The sequence below is a fragment of the Zalophus californianus genome, chromosome 3 (genome assembly GCF_009762305.2).
Source record: "Zalophus californianus isolate mZalCal1 chromosome 3, mZalCal1.pri.v2, whole genome shotgun sequence".
Lineage (NCBI taxonomy): Eukaryota > Metazoa > Chordata > Mammalia > Carnivora > Otariidae > Zalophus > Zalophus californianus.
The window spans coordinates 185722031-185745410 of record NC_045597.1 but is presented as its reverse complement, the minus strand read 5'-3'; the positions used below and the strand labels follow the sequence as shown (position 1 = coordinate 185745410).

General features: G+C 40.3%; 1 protein-coding gene across 21 annotated transcripts in view; it reads left to right on the top strand.

Annotated features, from left to right (window-relative positions):
- The window catches only part of TRIP12 (thyroid hormone receptor interactor 12), a 138556-nt gene extending 115508 nt beyond the window's left edge, over window positions 1–23048 (top strand). For 18 of the 21 annotated variants that reach the window (XM_027589292.2, XM_027589301.2, XM_027589299.2 and 15 more), the window contains 12 exons: window positions 654–805; window positions 1476–1618; window positions 2713–2869; window positions 4849–4947; window positions 11370–11484; window positions 11799–11953; window positions 12999–13163; window positions 16496–16660; window positions 18235–18348; window positions 20066–20160; window positions 20861–20964; window positions 21650–23048. In XM_027589292.2, the coding sequence (XP_027445093.1) occupies window positions 654–805; window positions 1476–1618; window positions 2713–2869; window positions 4849–4947; window positions 11370–11484; window positions 11799–11953; window positions 12999–13163; window positions 16496–16660; window positions 18235–18348; window positions 20066–20160; window positions 20861–20964; window positions 21650–21846 (1661 nt within the window). In that variant the 3' untranslated portion in view covers window positions 21847–23048. Of the gene's footprint in view, window positions 1–653; window positions 806–1475; window positions 1619–2712; window positions 2874–4848; window positions 4948–9745; window positions 9832–11369; window positions 11485–11798; window positions 11954–12998; window positions 13164–16495; window positions 16661–18234; window positions 18349–20065; window positions 20161–20860; window positions 20965–21649 lie in introns of those variants that run through there. The other 3 variants (XM_027589308.2, XM_027589307.2, XM_027589309.2) reach the window with 3 other exon arrangements.
- Window positions 23049–23380: the final 332 nt, after the last annotated feature.

The following is a 23380-nucleotide window of genomic DNA, read 5'->3' as shown; positions in this document are numbered from 1 at the left end:
GGTTTTTATGTCTATGTTTTTGATGTTAAAAATTGCCCTTTCTTTTATGGTAGTGATAGTGTTGTGATTTTTAATTCCTAAAAGTAAATGGCAACAGTTTTAACCCATGACCCCCTGCCCAAGCTATTACTTAGTGAAATCTGAGAAGAGAAGAATCATAGATCCCCTTGGAAACTATCACAATCTCTCCTATCCTAAGCCTTGGATTAGATAACCAAATCTCTTCTAAGATTTACAGTTGGGAATATTTGTCTATTTTACATGGCCGTTTTAAGCTGGATATAAAAATTAAAAATCCAGGGAATTTATATAAAACTGTGAACTTAAATTTAAATATTTTGTCTTTATTCTTCTCTGGCCGTTTTATTCTTAGCCGTTGGCTTCTGTTGAAAAGAAGAAAATGGGAAATGAGTCCATTTTTCTCCTTTACAGTGTATTTGGATATGGGAGGAAAGCAACATTTGCATAAGCCTGTATGATTTATGCATAAGATAAAGGGAAAAATGTTCAAGCTATCAATACTCTAGAGGGATACCAAACTTTAGAGCCTCACAGCTTGTGGTTACTATTTTCGGGGTGATGGATGACACCAGCTCCTCGGCACAGCCTTTCTAACTTTGATCACACCTTACCTTTGATCTTTTGCCCTCTAGATGGAGTGTGCCCATCGGTATCAAATCCTTTAGAAGTTTACCTCATATCCACACCACCTGAAAATATAACTTTTGAAGACCCGTCATTAGATGTGATTCTTCTTTTAAGAGTTTTACATGCCATCAGTCGATACTGGTATTACTTGTATGATGTGAGTAATGTGGCCTGCTTATGGAGTTTCCCATTATATGTTGTGCATGGCACGTTACCTGTAGTTCTGTCAGTGGTTGATGAATTTTTGTTGTGCTAGAAACAGACCAAATGTTTCAGTTAAATGTAGGGATCATAGCCCAGTGAAATACAGCGTACTCACCAGTTGGAGCTTCTCCCCCACTTTTTGTTGCTGGCCTACATTCTTGGATTAGTGTTCTTCCTAGCTGTGACTTGTATCAAGTTAGGCTACAACATGAAGAACAAGTGTGAATTTATAGTTAAAATTCTTTCAGTACATTTAAGCAAAAGTTCATTTGTCTGAGTTGAACTATATGTTAAGTAAAAAGTCAGGTGAAAGTTGAATGCTACTTTTGACATTTATATAATATAGGGAAGAATGACAGAATTGACCTTGCACAACACATGAGCTGTCACATCAGTGATTGGGTCAGTACTAGTGGCCTGTAGGGGTTGTGGTATTTGAGCTATGCATTGTAGAAATTGTCGTTTAGGTTGAGACACTAAAGTGAGAAGCTATATATTGTTATGTTGGTAACCAGGTGAAATCTAGGCACTCTGCATACATTTTTGGAGATAAAGAGTTAGTGAATATAATCCTAATGTTTTACTACATGTAGACCTTTTTTTTTTTTTTTAACATTTTACAGAATGCAATGTGCAAGGAGATTATTCCAACTAGTGAATTTATTAACAGTAAGTTGACAGCAAAAGCAAATAGGCAGCTTCAAGATCCTTTAGTAATCATGACAGGAAACATCCCAACATGGCTTACTGAACTAGGAAAAACCTGGTAAGATGATCATTTCTGAAATAGTGGCTTGGGAGTGTGTTACTGTTGTGTTGGTCTTAATATATTTTGATTCAAAAACGGTCTTCGCTGAACCTATTTGAATGTGTTTAAATAATATATTTGATCACAGCTTGCTTAATATTTCGTGTAGCTAGCTAGCTAGAGGAGGCGCCTCTAGCTGGGGTTAATATAAAATCTACTTGTGACAGTATGTGTCTATATATATATATGAAATAGGAAAGTATGCAAGGATATTTAAAGAGATTAAAATCCTCTGTCTTCATAAAGTTGGACTCCAAAGGTATAGTTGCTTGATTTTCTGAGCCTGTTTGGGTCCAGACTTAAATTCTCAGAGACTATAGAACTGTACGGATCAATACAGTAGTCAGTAGCCACATACATCTATTTACATTTAGATCAAAGAAAATTAAGTAGATTAGAAATTAGTTTTTAGTCACATTAGCCACATCCTTATGTGGCTCCCCATGTGGGACAGAACAGATGGTAAATATTGGCATCACCACAGGAAGTGTCTTTAGCTGTTCTGTGTCAAGAACTTCCAAAATCCTACATCAAGAGGCAGTAGAACCTAATATTACCGTGGAGTTCCTTCTTTGGAAATCAGGATGGCTGTTGGGCTGGTTTGAGTGACTTAGGAATGCCGGGGCTGGGAGGAAAATCATGAGCTAGTAAAGCCATTTTTATTATTTGTGTGTATGTGGTACGGGGATGGCTTGGCAGTGTCACGAAGCGGTGATCGTATTTTGAAAATAGGGTTTGCTAGACAGGTTATACTTCCTGAAGGTCTTTGGGTAGATTAAAGATCTTGAATAGACCTGATTTAAAGTATAGGATTTTTAATAGTTGAACTTCATATTTCACAGAGAAAAGCTACTTAATGCATTATTACTTGATCACTTAGAGATTTCATCAAGAATTACGAAATTTCTTCAAAATTAGTTTTTGCCTAGACCGTTTTTATTGGTTCTATTTATAATTCTTATTTCTGTATCATAGCAAAAGTTGTTTCTAATGTAGGGGTTTGTGTGGTTTCTGATTCTAATTCAGATAATCTGTGTTGCGTCTTTTTACAGCCCATTTTTCTTCCCTTTTGATACCCGGCAAATGCTTTTTTATGTAACTGCATTTGATCGGGACCGAGCAATGCAAAGATTACTTGATACCAACCCAGAAATCAACCAGTCTGATTCTCAAGATAGCAGAGTTGCACCTAGATTGGATAGAAAAAAAGTAAGTTTCTCCCCCAAAATATGTAAAGGTAAATTGCACCGAGCTTTTGACAGCAATGGGAACACTAAAGATGTGATGCATGGGAGCAGTGCCTGGTGGTGCAGAGCCGTCCCTCAGTCATAGCTGTCTCTCCGCTTGTCTGTCTTCTTCCCTGGAGCAGCCGGGCTTTCCTGTCAAGCTCTTGAAACCAGGCTGTCTGTGATTCTTCTTCATCCTGCAGTTAAGAGTCCTTTTTTCCCCCGTTTCTGAAATAATTTCTACAGTTCTTTTTTTCTTAGTTGCCGTTAACTCTTGTGCCAAGAAAGAATCCTGTCTTCTCTCACCAAGGTTTCTCTCTCTCTTTTTTTTTTTAATTAGGAACTCACACTGTAGCCTCCCTTTTATAATTGATCCTTTATGCAATACGTAGAATTAACCAGATCCACTTTCTTCCCTTCACACATAACTGATCAGAGATGACCGAAACGAGATCCTTCAATTTTTCCACTAACTGAGCCAAAACCTCCAAATTCTCCTCTCTCACTGTCGTAGTGTGAAGCATCAAACTGAGCATCATAGTTAAGGAGCTGCACACTGGCTATCACAAGATGGTTTTGTTCATCTGACGTGTGTGTTCCCAGGACAAGTCGATGAATGCTGAAGTCTTTCTCTTCCGGTCTGGTTACATCTGGAAGCCACTGTGCAGTTAGGCTAGGCCACTCCAGAGCATGGGTCATCACCAAATCGTAAAGAAAAGGGGTGTTCTTTTTCCATATTTTGTACTCCTCGTTGATCACACGTTCTTCTGCTGCGTCATCAAAGGCTGCTTCCTTGTCAGCCATGGAGGGCAGGCAAGCTGGGGGGATCCCAGGGTCGAGTGTTGCGGGAGGGGCGGGGAGGCTATGGGCGCTCACTCCGCACGCACGGCCTCTATTGTTTCCTGCTGCCCGAAACGAGATTCTTGATGGGATTCGCGGCTGGGGCCTAGTCAGCCCCCGTGTTGCTGTTATCAGCTTCCTGGGCTTCTCAACCTTGGCTCCACATTCAGAGCTATGACCGCCCCACTCTGAGCCATTCCAGCGGGGACCCCGTCCTCCATTTCTGACAATGCACCGCCTTTTACTTCTGATGTCTCTGTTCATCTTGCTCTTTTGTGCTGAGGATTCTTACTCAAGTCTGTCTTTCCAAAACCTATAACTCCAAGACTCCTGAGAGCCATTAGTAATGACATTAAAAGAGGGGTTAGAAGGAATGAGAAGCAAAACAAAAAAACCTTTAACACTTTTTGTCTGTTCTTCAAAGCCTTTCTATTTCTATCTTTATTTGTATCATTAGGATTGTGTCAGCGGTGGTGTTGGTAGAGTTTGGAAATCTAGCGGGACCTGTCTTGTCCCCATGAATCTCAGTAGTAGATGTTTGTAGTTGTGCTTGTAGGATCTCTGCAGGTTGGGGCCAGGAGGTTTCAGCTCACCTGTCTCACCTGCCACCCCCATACCCATCTCTCCGTATGTAACTGTAAATGTGCCCAGGGAGATGCCGTGCAGCTGCAGCTCTGACTTGCATTGCTGTCTGGCAAGGTTACAGATAGCCTTTCTTCTCCACCTTGAACTTGATAATAATGACACTTAACTCCTGGCTTTGCTGTCCATGTTTGTAGCAACGCAGCTACTTCTTAACCTTTTCTGAGGTGTGCCTTTTATAGAAATAGTCTTGGGGAGTGTGGGTGGCTCAGCCAGTTCAGTGTCCAGCTCTTGGTTTTGGTGGGCTCCATGCTGGGCTTGGAGTCTGCTTGAGATTCTCTCTGTCCTCCGTCTGCCCCTTCCCGCACTCGAGCGTACACTTGCGCACTCTCTCGTGCGCGCGCTCTCAAATTTTTTAAAAAATAGTCTTTTAACAGTTGATTTTTGTTTTTTTTTTTTTGCACTGCGAGAAATGCCACCTGTTTATTATTAAAGTATAATATAAGCATCGTTTCCTCACATTTGTACTTTGTTTTTTAGCGTACTGTGAACAGAGAGGAGCTGCTGAAGCAAGCGGAGTCTGTGATGCAAGATCTGGGTAGCTCCCGGGCCATGTTAGAAATCCAGTATGAAAATGAGGTGAGCGCATGAGTGTGGATGGTTTTCGACTTAATTTGTGCCTTCAATAAGACTTCATTGGTCCTCTGAAATTCTAAAAGACAATTGGGAAATTTATCTAGAAACTGGAGATTTGCTCTGTTTTGGATGATCTTGGAAGGTCGAAGCTCTCCAGTTTCCAAGATTTAAGTTGTATAGGAAAAGACGGGGTTTTTTCTTGCATAAGAGCAAACGTTTGTGTAATTGTTAGGTTGATAAAGTGAAAGGGTGTTTTAAGCATACCATTCAAAATGTTTGAACTGCTTTTAAAAAAATCACAGATATAACCTGTATAAAAGATGCATACTTATAACACGTACCGTTCTAGTTGTACAAATTGTAATGTCCTGATGTATTCGGTCTGGAATCACTACCACATCAAGATCAAGAAAAAAAATCCCATCACCACAAACTGCTCTCTTAGACCACTCTGTGGTTCGCACCCCCACCTGCACCCCCAGACAACTGGTAGTCTATTTTTTGTCCTGTAGTTTTGTCTTTCTTACAAATGCCGTAGGAGGTGGAATCCTACAGTATGTAGCCATCTGTGTTACTCTTCTAGCTCTTGGTATAATGCTTTTGAGATTCATCCTTGCTGTTGCAGGTATCGTTTGTTTCCTTTTATCACAAATAATAAGAGTCTGTTGTATGGATACTTCAGGAAATGGTTCATCACCAGGTGACGCACATTTTAGTTTCCAGATTTTGACACTTACATGAATAATGCTGCTCTGAACCTTTGGGTACAAGTCTTTGTATAGACATATATTTTTATTTGTCTTAGGTAAATTCTTCAGGGATGAATTGCTATGTTACTTAGTAAGATATGTTTTTCCTTTATGAGAAACACCAAACTGTTTTCCAAGTAGCTTTGTCATTTCCCCTTCCCACCAGTGATGGAGCTTGTGAGTTTCAGTTGCTTGCCATGCTCACCAGCCCTCAGGTCTTATCTTTTTAATTTGGGGAATTCCAGGGGGTTTACAGTGGTATCTCATTGTGTTCTATCTGCATTTTTCTGATTGTTTTACTAACCATTCATATATCTTCTCTGGAGAAGTGTCCACCCACGTTTCCATCATCGTGTTTTTTTATGATTAAGTTGTTAAGAGTTCTTTATTACTCTGGATACAAGTTCTTTATGAAATAAGTGATTGCAAATATTTTCTTCCAGTCTGTGGTTTATCTTTCAGTTTCCTCATGAAATGTCTTTGGAAGAGCAGAAGTTTTTAATTTTGTTGAAATCCAATTTATCAAAAGATTTTTTTCTGGTTTGTGCTTTTTTTTATCCCAGGAAATTTTCCCCTCACCCTTGGTTTTCAGAGATTTTTTTTCCCCCATGTGTTTTTCTAGAAGTTTTATAGTTTGGCTCTCATACTGAAGCCTATAATCCATTTTTAGTTATATATAGCATAAAGTAAGGTGTTAAGGATATTTTTCCTTTTTTCTAAATATAGGCTGTTTCATTTTTCCAGCACCGTTTGTTTGAAAAGGCATACTTCTCCCATATTGAATGACCTTGGCACCTCTTTTTGAAAACGAGTCGATTGTGAATATTTGGATCTGTTTCTGGATTTTCTGTTTTTTTATTAATCTATACTATCTTGATTACTATATCTTTATAGTTAGTCTTGAAGGCAGGTAGTGTGAGTCCTCCCAACTTTTTCTTTGTCAAAGTTGTGGTTATTCTCCATTCCCTAGTATTTCCATGTAAATTTTAGAATCAGCTTGTCAGTATCTACAGAAATTCTCATGGGATATTGATTGGGATTGTGTTGAATTTTGGTCAGTTTGGGAGAAAATTGACATATATTGTAGTTCTTACACCATGTAGACTTCCATCTTTCTCTTGCAGTTTCACTTATTAAGTCTAGAGAGGTCTTCCATGTGCATATTTTGTTAAATTTCTCCCCAAAATTTCATGTTTTGTGATGATGTTGAAAAGGATACTCTCCTTATTTTAGTTTGTAGAAATAGTTGATTTTTTTAAATCTTGACCTTATTTTATGTGACCTTGATAATGATTAGTTCTAATAACTTTTTAATAGATCATTTAGGATTATTGCAGAACCCAGGTTTGGGAAACTTCTGTAAAGGGCTGGATAGTAAACATTCAGGGGTTGTGGGCCCTACAGTCTTCCTCGCAACTACTCCATTTTGCCTTTGTTGTACAAGCAGGAAAGTGGCCATAGACAATACTTACACAAATGAGCCTGGCCGTGTTCCAACAGAATTTTATTGTCATTGAAATTTGGAGTTCATAGAATTTTCACATGTGGTGAGATATTATTCAAGGTTTTTCAACCACTGAAATTGTAAAAACCACCCTTAGATTTGCAGATGGTACAAAAACAGGAAGTGGGCCAGAGCTGCAGTTTGCTACGCTGTGTTGTTGGACAGTTGTGTCAGCTGTGGAAAATACAATTTTACTTCCTTTCTATTCTCACCTTTGTCATTTACTTGTTCTGACGCACTTTTAAACAGCCTGGACAGTCCACCAAAAGATTCAAATAATGGTTTTCTCTATATTTTAACTGTGAAATACTGAGTCCTTGGGGATACTTTCCTCCCTCTTTCCCCTCAATATTTTTAAGACAAAACTTGAGAATGTTTGGCCTTCTAAAACTTTTATAGACCCCTCAGTTTTCTTGTCTTAAAATGTGAGTTATAGTACAGCCTCTAACAATCTGCAGTATTACCTGTGGTTATCCAAGGAATTTTAATTATGATTTTGATTTTTCTTAGGCATTTTTATCTCATTAAGACTTTTGAAAAGTTATTTTGAGTGTTATTTAGTCATGAAAATTAAAACTTGAAGTAGTTGTGACCTGGGAGGTATACAGTAGGCTGGGGGATCCAGGTTGTGGCAGAGTTCCTGTAGTCCAAGGATTACCGTGTAGTTGATTACAATGTATATGGCTGATGAGTGGCGTAGGTATCAAGTGGATGAGGCTTTCAGACAAGTCCTACCGTCCCAGGAGTGTATGGGCGGCAGGGTCACAGAGTTATACCTTAATGGAAGTGAGTGAGAAAATTAGGGGACCAAAGGTTGTGGCTCTAGCAAAGGATTGGGCTTGGTGGTGAGGGGCAGGAGTAAATGCTCTGGAAGTGATGGGACAGAGGGAGATGGAGTGGAGGCCTTGACTGCTGGGATAAGAAATTGGGATGGTCTTTTGAATCCACCCTGATCAGGATCGTGCCTCTTGCTCAGAGGATACAGGTTTTTAGATGTTTACGTGCTCCGATTTCTTCTTCATGAAACTGCAAGACCTCTGCTCCAGCTGACTTCTTTTCCTGAGTCTATTTTAACTTTGATTTTTACTTTTTTACTCCAATATATTTTTTTCTTGCCAGGAATGTCTTTCCTTCCCTCTCGCATCCTTCATGGTTCTGTTCAAATTGCATCTCACATGGAACCTAAACAGGTTCAGAATAGCATCACATTGATTGTTCTTAGGTCATCAGGATTGAGTTACTGATACAAAAATCATAATTTTATAATCTTCATTGCTGGATCCTACCTACTAATTATGGAAAAGATTCTAGGAGGATCATTGGGGAATAGAGCTTGGGAGGAGTATTGACTTTTTTTTATACGAAGAGCCTCAGGTTGTAAATCATATTCAACCATACAAGTCTGCAAGTGGCCATTAGAAAGACTTCAGAGTAGCTCTGATTCAAAATATCAAATCCAGGGGCGCCTGGGTGGCTCAGTTGTTAAGCGTCTGCCTTCGGCTCAGGTCATGATCCCAGGGTCCTGGGATCGAGCCCTACATTGGGCTCCCTGCTCAGCGGGGAACCTGCTTCTCCCTCTCCCACTCCCCCTGCTTGTGCTCCCTCTCTCACTGTCTCTCTCTCTCTGTCAAATAAATAAATAAAATCTTAAAAAAAAAAAAAATCAAATCCAAATGGGCCCCATCTTGAACAGGGAATGATTGGTAAACCAGTCTCTGGGCTCAGTCTTTAAACCCCAGGATTGGCTGCGGCTACGAGTGACCAAGCTTCGGGCAGGTGAAGTGTTAGGAGTGTGGACTGTGGAGCCTGGCATCAGCGCTGACTGACCCTAATGCTGGGGGGTTCTGTAAAGTCCTGGTGGATGCCTCAACAGGGGCAGAAGAGATGGGCCTTTCTCATCCTGTGTTGTAGATTGATTAACAATAGAACACTGTCACATGTTAAGTGCTAGTATGTGTTAGCTTTTGAAAGGCAAAGACTCAAAAGTTTTGAGTCAGACAAGTTGTCAAAACTCATTTTTCTGTGTTTTTACTTCTAGAGCTTTATGCTTTTCCTTCCTTTAAAAACAAACGAAACAAAACCAAAGTTACTTACCTTTCTAGTGGCGTGGCTGAGTAGAACAGATGCCCGAAAAGATCAGGTTGATCTATGACAGGGCCACTGGCCATCCCAGAGTACGTACGGGGTGGATTTCCAGATCAGCTGTGACCTACCCCTCCACCCTCACAGGTGTGCAGTGATGAGGTGTTCACAGTGATACTCATGCCATTTAATATTTTAAGTCTGTTTTACCTTTAGAAATAACAGCCCATTCCTTGGATGAAGGAATTAGACTGATCTGATTTGTGGTTTCTATTTAGCCTAGGGTAATTATGCTAAAGGGAGGGGAAAAATTGTTTCTAAAGCACCATCTGGTGGATATCAGATGTTACTGCAGTTTTGTTCTTTCCTTTTGGCCTCTCTTCTTTCCCTTCCTTCCTCTCCACGAAATTCCTACCGTCACAGAACTTTTTTTTTTCCCACATACGTACGCATATGTATATGTTAGGCCGCATGATGAAGAAAAATAAAGCAAACCAAGATGGATGGCGATGAAGAAGGGATAGAGTGCTGTAAGAGGACATGTGAGCCGAGGCAAGTCATTACCATTTAGGGAAGGGTGTCTCTAGCAAAGAACAGAGAAGCAAAAGCCCCTGGCCCTTTGCATAACGACTGGCTAGAGTAGGAGCCAAGCTGTGGGAGCGGTCACCGAGGTCGCGCAGGCCGTGGAAGAACTTGAGCTTTTGCTTTGAGTGAGATGGGAGGCCTCTCGGCACCGTGAGACTAGACTAGGAGATGCCAAGAGTGTTGGTGCAGAGACCAGGGAGGCTCTGGCAGTAGACAAGGTCAGGGACCAGTTCGGAATATATTTTGAAAGCGGGGCTTAATAGTGTTGAATGATGGATTGGGATGTGCGGAGTAAAAAAGAAAAGCTTAGGTTTTGTTGGCGTCCTGGGCAAATGCAGGTTGCATTCCATTTACTGCCATGGAATACTAACAGGGAACAAGGGTGGTTCCAGAAGGTGTCACCACATCCAACCCGATATGTCACTGTTTGCAAAGTTAGAGTAAAATATTTGGAGGATTGCATCTAATCTGTTAAGCTAGTTTGGATACTTTTTAAAAGTAACTATGGTAATGATAAAATAATACCCATTATTTGCAAATAATCTCTAAGTGAACTCTAGTTCTCTTGACCAGGATGGTGGTTTGATGTAGCCTACAAACTATGATATTAACTTGTCGTTAGCTGGATATCTAATTTATGGTCTGAGCTGGTAGGTCTTGGCAGAACGTGAAGGAATAGCGAGGGTATGAACGTGGACATGGGAGCCTCCGTGAGTTGTTCTCGTTCAAAGGTGTACAGTCACGGCAAGGCAAGTTTTAAAAATACCAGTGCCCAAGCCCTAAACCAGACCTCTCAAACAAGAATCTTCAGCACGTGCTCACCATCTCCCTGCGTACATACTGATAAAGCTCTCAGGAGTTTACAGGGCACCGTGGGGCTTGAGAAGCCCCGACATACGCTCTGAGGCTAACTGAGCCCGGTGGGTGCTGGCATGGTCTGGCCTTCTCTGAGCCCTGTGTCATTCAGCAAACCACTGTTCAGTGGCTGCTTGTGTGTCCGGGCACTCCCGAGGGTGTTAAAGTTGCCCTCGAGGGAGAAATGGCAAACACATACTGAAATTGTGGCAGTGTGATGTGATGTGAGAAGTCACTGAACAACAAGTCCCAAAGAAAAAGGAGCAGAGTCACTGGGCAAACAGGAAGCTTCTGAGATGACATTTGAGCTGGTTTCAGGCTAACAGCTCACCCAAGGGGGCTCTGGAAGGAGCTCCATCCTCAGAGAAAGCCATCTTACTCGCCGGGGGTGTGAGAGCTGCAACAGTACTGTTGTCAGTATATAAGCCTGAAGCAGATGGTGGGAATGTGAGGGTCCTGGGCAGTAACAAAGGGTGGCTTGTTCTTGTTCCAGGGGACCAAGCCTGAAGGAGCACCATCAGGACAGTTTGGGAAATGATGCATGAAATAAACAGTTGCTGTTAGTATCCATATTTCAAAAAGGTTGGCCCAAGAAAAAGGCAGCATAAATTCTGAAAATTTGAAATTGTTCTACATTTGTTCTTCTGTAGGTTGGTACAGGTCTTGGGCCTACACTGGAGTTTTATGCACTTGTATCTCAGGAACTACAGAGAGCTGACTTGGGTCTCTGGAGAGGTGAAGAAGTGACTCTTAGCAATCCGAAAGGTAAGATTGGTTTGTGAGGCAGTCAGTTTGTGTTTTTCAGATCAGGTAAAAGGGCCTTTATAATTCATTAAATAGATTGAATTTCTAGTAGAGGGCCATGGTCTCTGACCTTAATTCCAACTTTTAGCCTTTGTTTTCTCTTTTATCAAATTAGGGAGAGCCTTCCAGCTCTAGAGGACTTCATTCCATGATCTGTCTGATTTTTGAGAATACTGAATGTCTTAGATGTTCTTAGTTACCAGGTTTTGTCCTGTCTTGTTTTGTTTTGTTTTGGGAAATAGCATCTAAAGTTTTGTGACTTGCTCATTTTATAGGAAGCCAAGAAGGGACCAAGTATATTCAAAACCTCCAGGGCCTGTTTGCGCTTCCCTTTGGTAGGACGGCTAAGCCAGCTCACATCGCAAAGGTTAAGATGAAGTTTCGCTTCTTAGGAAAATTAATGGCCAAGGCTATCATGGATTTCAGATTGGTAAGTTTAGGATTATTTGCTTGTCTACAATTTTTTTGTATCCGTGTACTCTGAAAATATCTTAATCCCCTGCACTCCATGCTGTATTTTAAAACAGTGTTTCACAGACTTTAATGTGCATTTGAATTACATGGAGAGTCTATTTAAAGCGCTAATTTGGGTTCAGTGGCTCAGGGGTGAGGCCCACGATTGCACATTTTCTTTTCTTCTTTTTGTCTGCTGCTTTTCTCATTAAAGATTTCACATTTTCATACGAGCTCCCAGGTGATGCCGAAGTGCTGTTATGAACCATTTCTTTAGTAGCGAGGGTCCAGAGAATCAGGCAACGTGAAGGGTGGTTTTAAAGTATTTATTAGATTTGTAATTCATTTAGGAAAGCCTGAGCTTTCTGGAGCTGAACTGCAGTAAGTCATCATTGGAGTGCCAGAGGGAAAATAACCTGTGAACTAAGTATTAACAGAGGTCTGAGTGTTGCCAGGCTTTTCTTCATTTCCTCTTCTCACATTTTCTGAGATACTTTGTCAGTATGTAGAAGACATTTTTTTTCATTTAGTGTCAAGTTTCCAAGCTGACAGTTTCGCTGTGCCCACAGAATGGGTTGTTAATCAGTTATTTTAGAAGTTATATTTTTTGTTTTAATTAGTTGGTTCTTCTTTTAACCTCTTTTTTCCCCCAAACTTGCAGTAATACAAACTACAGTGGAATTTAGTTTACTCCACCCCAAATAAAGATTCCTAGAAACATCTCTTAGTTTGGAGGCCCTTATGGAGAGTATATGTCCATTATTGAATAGATAACCTTTTCAGGGTCAGTGTTTAAATAGGATTCTTTGGTGTACTAAGTTTTTCACAATATCGGGGCCCCAAATTGGGTTTAAATGGGAACAATTGTGTATAATGAGAGAAACAGTTCCAAATGGGTTTTTTTGGGGGGGGTTATTATTACTCAGCCTTTGTAAACGATCTCTTAAAGTGTCAGTTATAGAACTGAGGCAATTCTAGAAGCTTAGCGTGACTGTTAGAATATTTTGTGTATTTCCTTTCAGGTGGACCTTCCCCTTGGCTTACCCTTTTATAAGTGGATGCTGAGGCAGGAAACTTCACTGACATCGCACGATTTGTTTGACATTGACCCGGTTGTAGCCAGGTCAGTGTATCACCTAGAAGACATTGTCAGACAGAAGAAAAGACTTGAACAAGATAAATCCCAGGTAAGCTTAGAAGATGAGGAAATAGGGACACCTGGGTGGCTCAGTCAGTTAAGGGTCTGCCTTAGACTCAGGTCATGATCCCAGGGTCCTGGGATCGAGTCCCACATCGGGCTCCTTGCTCAACGGGAAGCTTGCTTCTCCCTCTGCCTATCGCCGCCCCCCCCCCCTTGTGCGCACGCGCTCTCTCTGGCAAATAAAATCTTAAAAAAAAAAATGTCAAGTGGATCGGTTTCTGTTGCAAGATAAGGTTTTTGTTAAGTGGTTATATTTGACCCAGTTATTATGTTATATTACTTTTACTTATATACTTTATATTTTTTAGAAGAGTTTAATTTTTTTGTTAGAATACCTGAAATGATTTCACAGTGGGAAAGATGACCCATAAAAACAGCAGGTGATAAATAAACCGCTTGATTGACAAATGAAATACACTCCTGACTTGAACCCATAAGGCTCTTATTTATTAAATTTTAGATGGGCATTATGTATCTGGGCAGATACTATATCATACTGAATTTTTTTAGTAAGCATTTAAATCAATAAAAACTATTCTCAGTACAGATTGTTTTTCCAGAAAGATAGCTTAATGTACGAACAGCAGTCCACTTGTTTCTAGAAAGATCTCAGGAAAATAGTTTTAAAGGTCATGGTGGGTGTTCACTATTTCTTAGCAATACCTGTTGAGGCTTCTCTATTAGAATGGGTAATCTTGAGCTCTATATCATTAATATGTATTCTTTACATATTAATAAGAGATTAAAAATTATTTGACCCAATCTGAGATTAATAGTGGTTCTATATCAGATGTTAGAAGAAGACAAAGTTGTATTTAAAAAACAGTGGCACAGATTCAGTTAGCTATATTTGGGCAGGCAGCGTGGCCCAGTGTTAAATCAACTTCCATATTATAAATTGTGTAAACTGTCACATCTCCTGGTAAACTGGAGAATAGCTGTCGGCAGATGGGGATTTTAGAATGCCTTGTTAGCAAAGAAGAAGGTGATTTGTAAGTGAATTAATTTTATCTCCCTTACTAATTGGTGGTGATTTTTGGTGAAAGAAGTTTGTTTATGAAGAGAAATTGGCACTTAAAAGAGGCCGAGTCCGTCTTTGCCATAGAAGATCTATTGTCTTAGGATTTTTAGAATCAGTTTTATGCTTACCGACTTTGTAAATTTTAAAAACAAATGCTATCTTACTAGGAATCATCTCTTAGATAAATAATGCCCCCCAAAAAAGAGGGAAAGAAAGTAAAACTCAGGCACTGTTCCCCGTGTATATTAACTCATTTAATCCACGACACCCCTCGGAGACTTAGGTATTTCTGTTATTCCTCTTTTGTATGTGAGACACGAAAGGGAATAGGTCGCGTAAGCGGCCAAGGTCACAAATCCAGAGCGTGGGCGGAGAGCAGAATCACACGCAGGCTGTTGGCTCTGGGGCTGTCACTCTTACTCATTTTGCAGTATGCCACCCGTTCTCTTCCTCAACTCTTTTTTGAGATTTGTTCTTCTAATCTTTAATCTTTATTTTTCATGTTGTCAATTTAAAAGTATAAAATGCATAGCACAGAAACCACATTCCTTGGACACTGCTCTATTGTTTGAACCAATTTTCATCCAGCACATGAGGAATGGTGGTATTTGGTGTTCTGGAGCACCTCACTTCATATAAAGTATACAGATGGAACAAACTTGGTAGTATAAATTCCTAAAAGATACATGGGAAATGGGGTAAAGTCTGAAGAAATGAACAGTGAATTCCTTTTAAATATCTCAGGGACACCATACTAGATTCCTATCAATGATAGCATTTTATAATGCAAACCTTTATAAATAAGCTGTTTCTTAGGTAGCTGTGGGAGAAGAGACTTTCTGTTAGAATAGCAGCGACCACCTTGATCTGTGAGAGAGGTGGGAGGGGGCAGTTTTGAGAGCTTTCCAGCAGAGAACATTCGAGCGACGTTGATGATTACTAGTCTTTCTGAAGAATAATCTTAAATGTAAAATGAAAGACCTCCCTTCTGATGTCATCAGATGATTCACCTGAAGCTGGGGAGAGACCTAAACACAGGCTTTTGCAGAGAAGGACAGATTAAGATTATACCTTAATCTTAGTGCTATCTCCTTTTCTGCATTCTGAATTAATCTGGAATCCTCAATGGCTTTCATTTCCTTTTTATTTTTTATATTTTTTATTTTTATTTTTTTTTAATTTTATTTATTTATTTGACAGAGAGAGACACAGCGAGAGAAGGAACACAAGCTGGGGGAGTGGGAGAGGGAGAAGCAGGCCTCCCACTGAGCAGGGAGCCTGATGCGGGCCTCGATCCCAGGACCCCGGGATCATGACCTGAGCCGAAGGCAGACGCTTAATGACTAAGCCACCCAGGCGCCCCTCATTTCCTTTTTAAAAATGACTAATTTTAAATCAGAACTTCCTAGCTTTAGTGTGTAAATGACAAATTTCTTGCACCTGGACTGTGTTGCCACTGGGAATTTCATACTTGGAGGTATTTCCAATTTGGAAAGCCATTTTGCTTCTTCCTCCTATGCCATATATACCTTCATTTTCAGCTAGTATTTGCAGTTTTGCTTTTGGTCTTTGGTTTCTAATCTTAAAAAAAAAATACATATTTTATATAAGCCTAAATATTCTTAAGCATTTAAAAAACTGAATAATACAAATTGCTTTTAACATTTGTCTTTAGAGTATGACTTGAGGGCTTTGTTGGAACCTTTCTTCACTGAAGCATTATTGTGTGCATACAGAGCTGTTGTGCTAGTCCTGAAGTCATTGGATGAGTAATCTCCAGGGTGGTGTTCCTTAGACTTGAGCTTTGCAGGGGGGAAAAAGTTAATTACCATTCCTTAGATAGTACATTATTTGTATTTACTCAAGTAATAATGCATTATTTGTGTTTATGGTTTCCTGTCTAAGGAATGGTAATTAACTCAATGTAATTGGATTCATTAAGATTAGTAAAGAATTTAAGAAAAGTTTGTCTGGCTCTGTAACCACTCTTAAATTGACCATCGCGTAAGCGATTGACTTTTTGTGAAATCTGATTTGAAATATGGTCACAGTGACAGACATCTCATTTTGAAGGAACACTTAAGTGATCTTATTTTTCCCCATATAAAAATAGTTGGATTTTGAAGTGCTTAAGATTATTTCCTTTGTGATCTGTGACTTGTTCATGTGTAGATGATGACACAAAAAGAAATACTGTAAGAGTGGAAGGAACCCTTAAAATGCGTTAGCATATCTTTTATAAACACAGAACCAACTGAATGACTGTGCTTGACATCTCTCATCCCCCCCCTCTTTAGACCAAAGAGAGTCTACAATATGCATTAGAAACCCTGACTATGAATGGCTGCTCAGTTGAAGATCTAGGATTGGATTTCACTCTGCCAGGGTTTCCCAACATCGAACTGAAAAAAGGAGGAAAGGATATACCAGTCACCATCCACAATTTAGAGGAGTATCTAAGAGTACGTAATTGCGGCGTCCTTCGGGGAGAAGGCCAGTGCGGGGCCACGGGGCTTCCTGTTGGCCCTGTTCTGGGGGGAGAGGGGGAGCACCTGTCCAGGGAAGCTGTCTCTCCCACCCAGCTGAGACCCTTGGCACCCAGGATCACTTCGTCGCATCCATTTCTTCAGGCCTTAGCTTCCGTCTGCACTTGAGAGAATGTGGCTGATAGTTCAGGAGGCCTCATAATGACCTCAGATTTACTTGCTCTCTTCAAGCTTGAATACTGATAACATCACATTGTCTTCATTTAAAAGAAATCAGTGAAAAGGAGCCATCACTTGTGTTCTTGCTAAATTGCATTTTGTCTTTCTATCAAAGTAGCTAACTTGATAGAATTTACACACAAGTTTATGGGGGTAGCAAAGACTTTCAGGTAATTCATGGTTCTTGACTATATTTGCTAAATTAAGGGAAAACTATTTTGTATTGAAAAGCAATTCTATTTTAAGTTATAACCTATATAGATCTTTATTACTACTTTTTGAAAAGTTTTCTTTTGGTTTATTTCTGACCTAAGTGGGAAGAGCATTGGGCTCAAGATAGAATATCATCTACACCCAGACTTGGGTTTTCCAGCAACCTACAGTGGGATTTTAGATAGAACCTCTGAAAAATGTTGGCTCTGGTTTCTTCATCTGGTAGAGAAAGAGAGTAGATAGCAGAGGTCTTCAGGTATTAATTTAGTGTCACCAGCAGTTCTGTGACTGATACCCACTCCCTTTAATATTCAGAGAACTGGCTGCTCATACTACCTGCTTCTTTTCCTCACTTTGAGAAAGCTGACATTTTACCCTACTGGTAAATGATGAGTTAACATCCAGATTAAGGTTCTCTGAAAATAATTTGTAATAATGCTTGTGTTTTTGTTTCCATTTCTATCTGAATATGTCCTGTACTTCTTGAATCCAGTGGGTTAGCCAAAGTCACTGATGTCTAGATAATGTTGGACCGATAACAGGTGCTTTCTGTTACTTTTCAATTTCACGTGACTGCATTTCCACAGTTGGCCTTTCTCAAGTGAAGGTGCACTGCAGAGGGATTGGCTTCTAAGAACTTATTCAGGGTTTAGATCTAAAATTTTCACATTAAAAATTCAAAACACTTAACAGTTGGTAATTGTGAATCTTGAAACGTTAGCTTTACTTCTTAACATTCTGTCGTCTTGGGAAACTCTAATCTGCTTCTCATCTGGTAAGGTACTATTCTGTGCCGTTGGGATTTTACATAAATGAATTTTAAAAATACACTAAATATAAATGCTCATGGTTTGTTTGGTTTGTTTGTTTGTTTGTTGTTGTTTTACATTTTCTTATTGGCCAGGCCCCAGGTAGAAGTTGACGTGAGTGATCTTTTATGCAGTTTTCTGAGAGGTATTTTAGAGACTTAATAACTTGTGTTTTGTTTTTTCTTTTTTGTTGTTCCTTTAAGTGATCAGGAAGGATGTTTCACTGTACTTTGCCACATACTGAATAGGAAAGAGAAATGAAATCTTGTCATGTTTTCTAAAAGACCTTTTTTTTTTTTTTTTTTGCAGCTGGTTATATTCTGGGCACTAAACGAAGGCGTTTCCAGGCAATTTGATTCCTTCAGAGATGGATTTGAATCCGTCTTCCCACTTAGTCATCTTCAGTACTTCTACCCGGAAGAAGTGAGTAGCTTATGTCTAAAAGAAGGAACTGCACATTGCTGCTCCACTCCATGTGTATCTGTAGTTGTCCTAGTGGGCTGTCTCTCTGCCGTCTAGTTAGAGATTGTTGCAGACAACAAACACGGGGGCGGGGGGTTGTGGGAGGTTTGGGAAAGATCATTTCCTGAACAAAGAAGAGTATTAAATACAAAGTATGATATAATATAAATGTAACACTTTATATTACATAAATACTAAATATAACTTAACTATTAGGGAGTGGCGTCTGTGTGTGAATGGTGAGCACATAGCCTCGTTGTCACCTGATCCTGGGTGCTGCCCGGGGCGGGGGGAATGGGACGCGGGTGTCTGTGGGACTGTGGTTGGCCAGGAGGGCCCTGGGTCCACAGTAGTGAAAGTGACACAGAGGAGGGTGCACTTTTTCTTTTTTTAATCTAAACTTCCTGGATTAGGTGAGACATTGCTTTATGATTGGAGTCAGTCCTTGAAGTTTTAAGGAAGTGTTGCAGATACCTTTGAGAAGGGGGACATGAGCGTATGTGCAGTTTTCCAGCCTTCTTAAGTGCAACAAGAGTCTGAAAAACCACTCGCTAGTGATGAGATGGCATAGAAAGGAGCGACAGTTTGGAATCCCTTTTGTTTATTGTTGGAGTGGAAACTTTAGAATATACCGCTATTACTGGCTGAATCCAGCTATCTTTGAATGACTTGGCATTGTAATCCCCATTATGATTTTTATGTCCACTCTGATTTGCTACTTACTGAAGCAGGTAGTGTATCTGACACTTTGAGGCTCTGAGTGTTGCCTGGAATTGAAAGCAGCAGGTGTTGCTCCTGGAATTGAATTCTGGTCCCCACCACTTAACCGTGTGACCCTATCTAGGTCATCGTATGTGATCTGCCTGCCTCATCCGTAAATTGCGATAACCTCTGTCTTACTGAACAGGATGCATAAAGTACCTGACAGTGGGTGACATATAGTAGATACTAAATTTTATATGCCCTGAATTGGATTTTCTCAAGGTACGAAGTCATTCCGCAGATGGACAGTTAACCAGAGAAAAGATGGTTTAATTTGAAACTGATGTTAGATTTTCCAAGGAGACACGAGCACTTCTTTGCTTTCTAATGTCCCCCCTGTGATGGCTCGCTTGGTCCCCGTGCCACCCCAGCCACCATCTGGCAACCCTCTGCCTCGCTTTACAAAGTGAGCAAGCTGCCCATTTGTTGGATCTCTGTTCCACTTGCTTCTCCCACTTCTCTCTCCAGCTCAGTAGTCTGGGTCTTGGCTTCCGTTACTGTATACCCTTGTGTTTCTAGGGAACAGAGGATTTATGAACTGTCCCTGGTTAGAAGTAGGTTATCAAGTGAAAGCCTCTAAAGGGACGAGAAGAGTTAGGAAAACTTAAACCAAGGGTTTGTCTCAGGTATGTTTTGTTGGCGATAAAAAGGTTTCTCTAGGACCCAATCCCTGCAAATGGGCAGGGTACCTGTTAATGCAGTTGAAGAGGAGATGGATTTTATAAATACAGTAGAAGAGCACATTGTATAAAAATAGGTCCTAGGCAGAACTTTGTGATGCTGAAAATGATACTTCGATTTGGCACATGTAGACCTTTATTATATTGGCATACTGCAAAACAACATGTCTTGTGAATTTTCACTGAGTTATGCAGCTGTGTCTGTAGTAATTTGTTACTGTTGTGTAAACACACAGCTGGATCAGCTCTTGTGCGGCAGTAAAGCAGACACTTGGGATGCAAAGACGCTGATGGAATGCTGCAGGCCAGATCATGGTTATACTCATGACAGGTAAGTAGTGGGGTCCTCTGGTTTTTCGTCTTACGGTCAAGAATTTGGTGGCGTGTGTATGTGTGTATATATACACATTATAAACCTTTTCAAATTTGTCTACCTATTTTATTATATTTTTAATTTTTTAAACTTTTTTTTTTTTTTTAACTTATTAGAGCATAGGCACGAGCGGGGAGAGGGGCAGGGGGAGAAGCAGGATCCCTGCAGAGCAGGGATCCTCATGAGGGTTCTCGATCCCAGGACCCTGAGATCATGACCTGAGCCGAAGGCAGACGCTTCACCAACGGAGCCACCTAGGCGCCCTAAATTTGTCTACCTATTTTAAAGGAGGGACTCTGATATTTTGGCCTCATTTCTGTTAAGACCTTAGGACCCAAAGATTTCTTTTTCAAGCACTTCTGCAAAAATGAACAGGGAGAGGGGAGAACACAGGTCTCACCCCATTACCCATTTTTCTGTGTAGTAAAACGGAGACATCTGTACAATTCCTGACAAGTCTTACTTGTTACAACATTTGAATTCCAGCTGTGACAACAGAAACCAGTTTGATTTCAGACTGCACTGTAATGTGAATTCATAGATATTCATAGTTAAATTTCTACAGTGTGTAGCTAATTGTGAGAGTCTGCATTGTGGGGTGAGTCAAAACTGTATTTTAATATGATGAAATAATTGTGGTTATTTATTTCTGTTGTAGTCGGGCTGTGAAGTTCTTGTTTGAGATTCTCAGTAGTTTTGATAATGAGCAGCAGAGGTTATTTCTCCAGTTTGTGACAGGTAGCCCAAGATTGCCTGTTGGAGGTGGGTATGCCTTTGCTCTGTGCGTATGTGTGTGTGTCCGACAGACAGGCGATACTTCAGTACCAACAGCAGGATATTCTGTACTTATAGTGCCTCTTAGTTATCCTAATATCATAATGCTTCTAAGTTTTTACCTTGTTTTGCAATGTATATGAGGCATCACCAGCAGGGAAATTCATAGGGACTGTCTTAAACACATTGAAGTAGGATTGTTAATGAGCATATAATGCTGCTTTTCTAGATAAAATTCAGATCCTCAGGCCATTTGAACATTACAAACTCTTAGATGAGAATGCACTGTAAAGTCTACTTTCCCAGCAGTGAGTCAGTCCTAACAGGAGTTGAATTGGTACTCTGTTTTAAAACTCAGAAAGCCTAAGGAACTGTTTGCCTCCATATTATGCGAGGGCTTTTTATGGTAAATAAAGCAGATACTAGGCACCATACACTAAACGTGTATCGAATGTGTAGATTTAATTGCCAAGCAAGAAAGAGCACCTTGTGTGTGTGCTAACCCTGCACAGCAAGGCAGCGCAATGTTTTCTGGTAGGAGTAGCAGAAGGGTATGTCTGGGATTCCAGACGGATTCTTCTCCCGGCTAAGAAAATGTTCTCCTCTGAGTTGGCCGTATGCACCCTGCAAACTTATTAAATTCCTTGGTCTTTTTTCCTTCCCCTTTCATCAGGCTTCCGGAGTTTGAATCCACCTTTGACAATTGTCCGGAAGACGTTCGAATCAACAGAAAACCCCGATGACTTCTTGCCCTCTGTCATGACGTGCGTGAACTATCTTAAGTTGCCGGACTACTCGAGCATTGAGATAATGCGTGAGAAACTGTTGATTGCAGCCAGAGAAGGGCAGCAGTCGTTCCATCTTTCCTGATCACAACGAGAAATGCAGCGTCTGCCTGTTACAGCAAAAGAAAAAAATCATGATTTCTTTTCTAAATGTATCACCTGAGTCAAGGAAACATGTTACGCCTTCTTGTTGTAGGAAAAACGGCTTGCAGATTATACAAGAGACACTTGGTTGATATTCATTAATGGCCCCATGGACTTAAAAGTGATCAGGCCCTAAAACGTTGTTGTGATGAGGTTTCTTTAGCAAGTTCTTGTTTAAATTATCATTTATTTGATGAGTGAAGTTTTTAACTTGCTTTGCTGTGTGAAATTTAAAAAAAGGGATGTTTTTCCAGGCTGAAACAATAAATGTCGCTGTGCAGTTTAATTCTGGGCTGTGTGTATCCATCGAGCTAAGTCTGCAGTTTTGTTTCCTCCAAAGACAACTCTTGTACATAAGTACAGAAATTCAAGCTCACGTGTATTTGACAAATATGGTCTAGTAGGTTAGAGCTCTGTGCTTTCCACTACCAACCCCCTTCCATTGCCCTCCCTGAGTCCTGTACTGTCTGCAGTCCACACGGTTCTTTTGTATACAGCACTCGCGCTGGTTCCATTCTCGTTAGCCATGGGCTTCTGTTGTGCCATGTTCTCTCTCACATTAAGAAATAATTTAAAACGCATTGAACGGAAATATATTGTCAGTATAACTCAGCCTTTGTAGCTAGGTAGACTTTTCTCATAGCTTAGTTTGAATCCAGCTGTAGGGCATTGCTGGCCTTTTCCCAGTGACACCCTAGGACTTTTTACCCGGTGATTCTGGCGACCACAGCAGCCTCTCGACCGAGGCTGGGAAAGCTCGCTCATTCCTTCTGTGTAGGTTACAAAGTCTGCACCTCAGGCTAGCCGGGATTTATTATCCTAAGACCAGAGCATTTTGAATTGATGTAACATTTTAACCAAAATTCGCAGTTTTCATTCCGTTGGAGTAAAAGAATTTTTTTCTCCCTTGTCCTTGTTCTCAGTTTTTGTTCAGAGTCTTCTTCCTTCCACACTCCCCTTCCCCTGCCCCCAGTGCTAACTTGGGACAAACAGTTCAGCCTTTGTCTCGGCACCGATAAAGGCACCTGTAAGCAATGCTCTGTCCAGTTGTTTCATGTGCTGATTTCTCAGATATGCAAGAATCCATCAGGTTAATGTTTTTACCTGAAAATAAATAAAGTTTGCTTCACCTTTTTGTTTTTAGTTCTGTGCTGTATGCATAATTTTCCATCGTGTAGATGTATTTCAGTGCAAGCAAATCGTCACGTCTCCATGATTTGCATCATGGCTGATTTCGCTATTCAAAGAATTTATAATAGCACCTTGAAGAACATAAAACGTGGAAAGAAAATGGGAGGAGATTCCTTCCTTCCTAAGGTTCAAAATTAAGCCTGTTGCATAAATTTGAGAGAATTTCCATAATTCATCTTTTTGAGAATGAGAGATGAGCTCCTTGTTTTTTATTGAACTTTGAGAAAATCAATTCTCTTTTGTTTCACAGACTGTTTCAAAGTATTATTTAATTGGTGTAGAAA